Source organism: Martes martes (assembly GCF_963455335.1).
Source record: "Martes martes genome assembly, chromosome: 3".
NCBI classification, from domain to species: domain Eukaryota; kingdom Metazoa; phylum Chordata; class Mammalia; order Carnivora; family Mustelidae; genus Martes; species Martes martes.
This window is the reverse complement of record NC_137890.1, coordinates 63,066,795-63,075,307: the sequence shown is the minus strand read 5'-3', so window position 1 is coordinate 63,075,307 and position 8,513 is coordinate 63,066,795. Positions and strand designations below refer to the sequence as shown.

The following is an 8,513-nucleotide window of genomic DNA, read 5'->3' as shown; positions in this document are numbered from 1 at the left end:
ATATGAGCAAGAGATTACTGTCTGTGAATTGATGTCTTTCATAAACCATAAAAACTCCTCAAGTATCCAGATAGCTTCTGACCCATTTCTTCTTCTCTCCTTCTGGAAATCTGATTGCACAAATGTTACCTTCTCTTAAAAAAATCTTTTTTTAAGTAGTTCTCCATGCCCAACATGCGACTTGAACTCATGGCTCTGAGTTCAAGCGTCATGAGTTCAAGTGTCACATGCTCTACAAACTGAGCCAGCCAGGTGCCTAACAAATGTTACCTTCTTGTATCAATCTTTACCTCTCTTTCAAATTTCTTTTCTCTTTTCTTCTCTGCACTACATATGGATTTTTCTTTAAGTAGGCTTCACACTGGGCACTTTTTTCTAAAACTAGGTTCAACACTCTTGGGGCACCTGGGTGGCTCAGTGGGTTAAGTAGGTTCAACACTCTTTTTTTTTTTTTTTTTTTAAAGATTTTGTTTATTTATTTGAAAGAGAGAGACACAGCGAGAGAGGAAATACAAGCAGGGGAATTGAGCGGGAGAAGCAGGCTTCCCGCTGAGCAAGGAGCCCGATGTGGGGCTTGATCCCAGGACCCTGGGATCATGACCCGAGCTGAAGGCAGACACCCAACGACTGAACCACCCAGGTACCCCAGGTTCAACACTCTTGACCCTGAGATCAAGACCTGAGCTGAGATCAAGAGTTGGATGCTTAATTTACTGAACCACCCAGGTGCACCCATATGGATTTCTTTAGATCTACCTTTGTGTCTAATCTGTTGTTAGACTCCTTAAATTTTCGTTTCCCAACATCTAGTCACTTTTATTATCTCCTGCTCTATATTTTACTCTATCTCACATTTAGTTCATAGTATATCATAAGTCCAATATTTATTTATTTGAGAGAGAGCAGGTTCCACACCCAGGACAGAGCCGGGCACAGGGCTTGATCTCATGACCCTGCGATCATGACCTGAGCCAAAATCAAGAGTTGGCCACTTAACTGACTGAGCCACCCAGGTGTCCCAAGCTTAACATTTAAAGACCTTATGAGTCTGCTTCTGCTCGTGTCCAATCACACAGTTTTATTTCCTTATGTGTTTTGTAATTTGAATTCTGAGTTGATGATGGGTTCCTTCATAGGATTTCCATTTGCTTATGCCGGGAGCCTAAAACACTACTAGCGTACGACCACTATAAACTAAATTCTTGTTTTGAGTTTTTTAGAATCTTTATTCCTTTGAGTTGTATGAATTTGAGTCACACTGCTAAGCACCGTAATAGAAAATAAATAGTTCTAACTTTGGCACAAAGACCTAAAGGACTAGAGGGGTTAGAATAAGCCACTTATCTCTACAAGGTTACTTCTTGTTCATGACCTAGACTTCGATAAGGGTAATTAATTTAGGGTGAAATATATAAAGATATATAAATAAAAATATGTGTGTGTAAATATACATAGTCAGTGCATATAAACCTGTCTATAAACCATCTCAACTGTTAGAGCACTCTGATGTCATCAGATATGTGGCTAATAATTGTATTTCAAAGAAGCATAGTCACTGAAAAGAAAAAGAAGTTGTCTTAAACTTGTAGTAATTCTAAGATATTCTTCTTGTTACGAATTACCAGTTGATGGAGCGCCTGGGTGGCTCAGTTGTTAAGTGTCTGGTGCCTTTGGCTCAGGTCATGATCCCAGAGTCCTGGGATCCAGGCCTGCACTGGGCTCCCTGCTTCTCCCTCTCCCACTTCCCCTGCACTCTCTCACTGTTTCTCTGTCAAATCAATAAAAATAAAATCTTAAAAAAAAAAAAAAAGAATTACTAGTTGAATCTGTAAATACTGACAACTTTTCTCGATGCAAGAATATTCTTCAGTTACCACTATATACTTTAAAGCATTTTAACATTTATACCATTCAAATCAAATGTAATAATTAACACAATATAGGAAAACTTCTAGTAAAATTATTTTATTTAGTTTTAATATCCATCACCAACAGCTTGAAATAAGAATTTCCATGGTCTTCAATTAAGCCGTATCCCACTTTCTTTTAGAATGTCTTGTTTTTCATTAAAATAATTTCTAAACCACTCTATGTGTTCAATCTTCTGTTTAACACTCAGGTATGGGTTTTTGGAAAGGCCACAGGTCACCAGCTCCATGAAGTGGCGAATTGGTCCTTGTTTTGGAAAATCTTTCAGGTGTTTATCCAGAAATACATGTTCATGAAATTCTGAACCATCATCATCAAATCCTAGGAAATGAGATAAAATACAATTTTGAAGTAAAATCTCTATTGTAAAATCAGCACTAATGACTATTACAGTTAAAGCCATCAACTTTGGAGTTAGACCTATGTTTGCCCACCAATTTAACAACTGTGTGACTGGGCAAATTAATTAACTTCTCTGAGCATCAGTCTTCAGGTATAAAATGAGGATTAAAATAGAACCTTCTTCATGGGGTTTCTGTAAAGATTACACAGATACAAAGCTTATAAAACTCTTATATAATGCCTAGCACATTATAAATATTCACTATAAATGTTCACATTATGATTCATATTATAAATGTCCAAAGCATAGGAGCAGTTACTGCTAATAAAAACTTCAATTCTACAGCAACCACTAAGAAAACTACACAAACTACACAGAAAAAATTATGTAAATAAAACAAAATAGAAAAAAAAAAAAACAAAATAGAATTTTAAAACATGTTCAAGCAGCTCACAGGGACCCCCCCCCAAAATGTAACGAGAAATAGAGAAAATGAAAAGAAAACAAGTAATAAAATTGGAGACTTAAGTCCTAACAAATCAATAATTACCTCAGATGTAAATGGTCTAAATACACCAACCAAAAGACAAAGATTGGAGAGTGAATATAAAATCATGCATCCAACGATATGCTTTCTATATGAAACTCGCTTCAAACACAAAATCAGAAGGTTGAAAATAAAAGGATGGAGAAAAATACATCTTGTTAACATTAATTTTTTAAAAAAGCAAGCATGAGTGGTTATATGATTATCAGACAAAACAGACTTCAGAGCAAAACAAACAAAATAATTACTAGGGAGAAAGAAAAACATCTGAATTAGAAAATTAGCCAAGATAAAGAAGAACTGAAGAACATCAACAAACATTATCAAACTGACATCTACAGAACACTCCACCAAACTACTTCAGAATACAAAATCTTTTCAGGAGTTCATGGAGCATTCACCTAGCTGGACCACATCTTGGGTCACAAACTGCAACACATTTAAAATAACTGGAGTAATACACAGTACATGCTCAGATCATAATGGGATCAAACTAGAAATCAGTAACAGAAAGACAATAGGAAACAGTTAAAGATCAAGCAATATACTTAAAAAACACTCGGAATTGAATGAAAAAGAAAACACAACAAATTAAAATTTGTGGGACACGGCCAATGCTACGAGGGATACATACAGCACTGCATGAATACAGATGAAGAGGAAAAGTCTCAATCAATAACCTAAGTTCCCACCTCAAGAACTAGCAAAAGAGCAAAATAACTCTAAAGCAAGCAAAGGAAGGAAATAATAAAGATAACATCCAACATCAATAAAATTGAGAATACAAAAATAGAGAAAAATCAACAAAACCAATACTAGTTCCTATCAAAATCTCAGTAAAGTTTTACCAACAAATTTATTCTAAAATTTATATGGAGAGGCATAAGTCCTAGAATATTATAACAATCTTGAAAGAAGAATAAAATGGGAGCGATAATGCTAAGATTTACTGAAATAGCTACAATAATCAAAAGTGTGGTATTGGCAGAGGGACAGACACACAGACTGATGGGACAAAAGGGAGGGCCCAGAAATAGACCCTGTTATGGACTGAATCGTTATCTCCTCAAAATTGATAGGTTGAGGTCCTAATCCCCAATGTGACTATATTTAGAGACAGGACCTTTAAGAAGGTAATGAAGGTTAAATGAAGTTTTAACAGTGGAGCCCGGATCCATCCTATCGGGGCTTGATCTCACAACCCTGAGATCAGGACCTGAGCCGCAATCAAAAGTCGGATGCTTAACCGACTGAGCCACCCAGGTGCCTCAATGCAACCAAAGATTTAATAAAGGTCTGGTGTCTAGAATATATTAAATATATATAAAAAAAAACAACCTCCCAAAGCTCTATAGTAAGAAAACCAAACAATCCAATTAGAGAATGGGTAAAAAACAAGAACAGACATTTCACTGAAAAAGATAAATAGATGGCAAACACACATAAGAAAAATGTGGTCAACCTCTCGACCCACTAGGGAAATGCAGATTAAAACCACAATGAGCTATCAATACACATCTATCAGAATGTAAACACATCTAAAAGAAAAACAGCGACAACATCAAATGGTGGTGAGAATGAGAAGCCAGATGGTTCACACATTGCTGGTGAGAATATAAAATGGCATAGCCACTCTAGAAAACAGTTTGGAAGCTTCTTTAAAAAAATTAAACATGCAGGGGATCCCTGGGTGGCTCAGTTGGTTAAGTGTCTGACTTCAGCTCAGGTCATCTTGGGGCCCTGGGATGAAGCATTGTGTCAGGTTCCTCCCCAGCCCTGGGCAGGGAGTCTACTTCTTCCTTTCTCTCTTCCTCTGTCCTTCCACCTGGCTCATGCTGCACTCTCTCTTTCTCTCTCTCTCAAATGAACAAATAAGTAAAATCTTTAAAAACAAAAACAAAAACAAAAAAACCCACACAGAACTAAACATGTAGGGCGCCCCGCTGGCTCAGTTGGTAGAGCATGTGATCTTGATCTTGGGGTTGTGAGTTTGAGCCCCATGCTGGGGCTCAATAAATAAATAAACTTTAAGAAAATAAAAAATAAAATAAAAACTAAACATGCAGCTACTGTATGATGAAACAATTTCACTCCTGGGTATTTACCCCAAGGAAATAGAAATTTACATTCATACAAAACTCTGTACAAAAATATTCATAGTACCTTTTTTCATAATAGCCCCAAACTGGTTAACAACCCAGATGTCTTTTACCAGGTGAATGGTTAAACAAACTATACAGCACATTCAAATCATGGACTACTACTCAATTAAAAAACAAACAAAAAAACCTCAACCAACCAAACAACAAAAAACAAGGCACAAACATCTGATACATGCAACAATTGGCTAAATTTCCAGGTAATTAATCAGGCTGAGTGAAAAAAAGTTAATTCCCAAAGGTTACACACTCTATGATTCTATTTGTATATATTTCTTGCAATGATAAAATTACAAAAATAGCGAATGAATTTAGTGATTGCCAGGGATCCAGGACTAAGAAGGGGAGGCAGTGGAAGGCAAGCAGGTGTGGCTTAGAAGGGCTCTAAGAGGGCTCTGAGATGATGGAACCGTGTATCTTGACCGTGGTGGTGGTCTCCTGAGTCTACACATGTGATAAAATTGCACAGAACTAAATACACATGTATAAAGGAATACTTGTAAAGCTGGTGACATCTATACACGGATGGAGAATTGTATCAATGTCAATTGCTTGGCTGTACTACGGTTCGGTTTTGCAGGAAGTTAACTATTGGGAGAAAATGGGTAGAGGCTATCTAGGATATTTATTATCTCTTCAGTGGCATGTGAATCTACAATTATCTCAAAATATAAGGCTTAAAAGCTTTCTACTCACTTGGAGTTAGTTTATATTTACTGAAAGAGATTTTAAAAAATTTATTTGGATACTTAAAGATCTATACACTATTTTTATTTATTTTAAAAGATTTTATTTATTTATTGGACACAGAAAGAGAGATCACAAGCAGGCAGAGAGAGAGGAAGGGAAGCAGACTCCCCGCTGAGCAGAGAGCCTGATGAGGAGCTTGATCCCAGGACCCCCAGATCATGACCTGAGCCAAAGGCAGAGGCTTAACCCACTGAGCCACCCAGGTGCCCCTATACGTTATTTTTATTAAAACTGAAGTAAATAAAAAATAAATCAAGGTGGTAGACAGATAAATGGCCACATATCGTATCACTCTCATGCTTCTAGACATTCCCCTTCACAATGTGATTTTGTCATTCTTTGCATAAATGGAGTCTGTTTCTCAAACCCTTGAATTCAGGGTTGGCAAGTGAACTGCTTTGGTCAACGGTATATTACTCAACACAGTGCAAACACAGGCTTGAAAAGTACCTACACATCAATCCTTGCTCTTCCTTGCTGTTATGAACTCTACTACAGTCGTGTGAAGAAGTCCAAGTTAGTCTTTGAGATGATGCGTGACATATAATCCAGTTATCTCTACCTCCGCTGACAAGAGCCAGCACCCACAATCAGACATGTGAGACAAGCCACTCTAGAGAGAACTACCTGCAGCTAAGCTGCCAGAACTAACCAGAAAACCCATAAATTCAGGAGCAGTTGTAAGTTAGTTATTGTTTTACTAATTTTGGTGGTAGCATGTTATGTACCAAAAACTGATACATTTCCAAACTTATTGTACTTAACATTTTTTTGGTGGCATGTATATGGCTAAAGAATATTCAAGAGCAAGACTCTGTTAACTGCGTAGTAGTAAAAACATGATTAAATTTAAGGTCAAAGTTAAGGCTAAAATAAAAATGCTTTTATCATCAATCCAATATATAATAACTACTACAAAATCTAAGTGGGAATAATGCTATCTAACTGCTCTTACAAATCTCTATGCTGGCAAACAAAACAGAAGGGACAAACCAGTTCTTAAAAATAACAACAACAACAACAACAACAACAACCTGGAAAAAAGCTACTTCAAAATGGAAAATAATTTATATGTTTTATGTGGTAAAACAACACACTGAAATCTTTTATATAAATGAAAAACACAACACTGGAAAGTAAAGCTGTCAACACAGGACACGTCATTTTGTCATTTTCAGTATTATGTTCAGAAACTGGCATGGCCCACCCCTGAAAACAAAACACTTTTCCCTCAAAGTATCAGAGTAAATCTTCATGAAGCTAACTATTAGTAGAGAGAGCATGACATTTTATTAATCTTAAAATTTAAAAATAAGAAATACAGAAGAATATTATTAAACTGTTTAGGCTTCAAATTCTAATGCCACTCTCTTAAAGTATTCTCAGGTTCCAAACTGTATACTGAGGGGAATGATCAAAGTGAGAAAGTTTCCACAGTTCTTTTCCTGTTTTTCATTCCAATAACAATTGCCTCAAGGAGCTGGAAATGAGATACCTCCCTTTCCCACCCTGAAGCATCAATAATATGTACAAGTGTATATGGAAACTTGTCACATTTATCTCCCTAACCTGACCAAAAGACATGTTTGGTTTTTTTTTTTCTTTTTGTAAAAATTAAACTTGCTCAAAACCCAGGTCAAATTTAAGATAAATTTCTTTGGAGTTTGGACATTCAAGATTTTGACGAACTGAAGTGTTTTATTTTTGATGACAATGTATGCTAACCCTTACTTTCCTGTTATCCTATTTGGTGGTTCCTAGAATATACACATCCTCACTAACAGTTTAAGATTTAAGATCCTTGCAGGATAGTAAAACCCTCTCATAATATTGTTATAGGAACAGAGATGATGATGGTTGATGATGCTTTACTTGTATAACCTCACTTGATTTTCAGAAGAATCCCATAAAATAAATTTTATTTTTATTCCCATCATTTTATAGACAGGGGAAGTGAGGCTTAGTGAGATTAAGCATACAACTCACTCAAAACTTGAACCCCTAACCACTGTCTCACCTAAATAAAGTCACATGTTCAGGCACCTGGGTGGCTCAGTTGGTTGAGTCTGCCTTCCACTCTGGTCATGATCCCAGAGTCCTGGGATCAAGCCCCGAATTGGGCTCCCTGCTCAGAAGATAATCTGCTTCTCCCTCTGCCCCTCACCCCGTTCATGCTCTCTCTCTCTTCTCTCTCATAAATAAATAAATAAAATCTTAAAAGAAAAAAGTCACGTTATTCTACCTCAACATTTTGTTTTAGAACCATATTTTTAATTACGATGACTCAGAACACCCATGTTTCATCAAATAAGGAAATTTTCCCTTAATATCACCCACTGCATCCTGCTAATTTTTTTCTTTTAAAATTCTGTGTTCATACAGAAGGGACATGAACTAACATTTATTTACATGTATTATACACTAAGAACTGTGCTGAGCAACTCAAATAACTTTGCCTTAGTTCTTACATTCTTCCAATGAGGTACCTTTAATTTTACAGATGAGGAAACTGATCTGGTTTTTTAACCTCAGGAGGTTAAATTGTTTTCTCAAAGGCAAATGCCTAATCACTGAGAGAGCTAGATCTGTACTCTGGTTTGCACAACTGAAAAGTCCTTGGGCTTTTTTTTTTCACCCTTCCCTGATACCTACCAGAGTATGGGAAGCATAATACTTTTTTTTAAAACTTTTTTTTAAAGATTTTATTTATTTATCTACTTGAGAAAGAGCAAGAGTGAGTGACTACAAGCGGGGAGAGCAGCAGAGGCAGAGGGAGAAGCAGGCT

The 8,513-nt window shown here is 36.4% G+C and overlaps 1 protein-coding gene across 1 annotated transcript in view; it reads right to left on the bottom strand.

The window, feature by feature from the left end:
* Positions 1 to 1,940: 1,940 nt before the first annotated feature.
* LOC308339387 (small ribosomal subunit protein mS31-like) overlaps positions 1,941 to 8,513 on the bottom strand; it is a 31,963-nt gene continuing 25,390 nt past the window's right edge. The window contains exon 7 of the mRNA XM_080797990.1: positions 1,941 to 2,250. Coding sequence (XP_080654116.1) covers positions 2,021 to 2,250 — 230 coding nt within the window. The 3' untranslated portion in view covers positions 1,941 to 2,020. The remainder of the gene's footprint in view (positions 2,251 to 8,513) is intronic.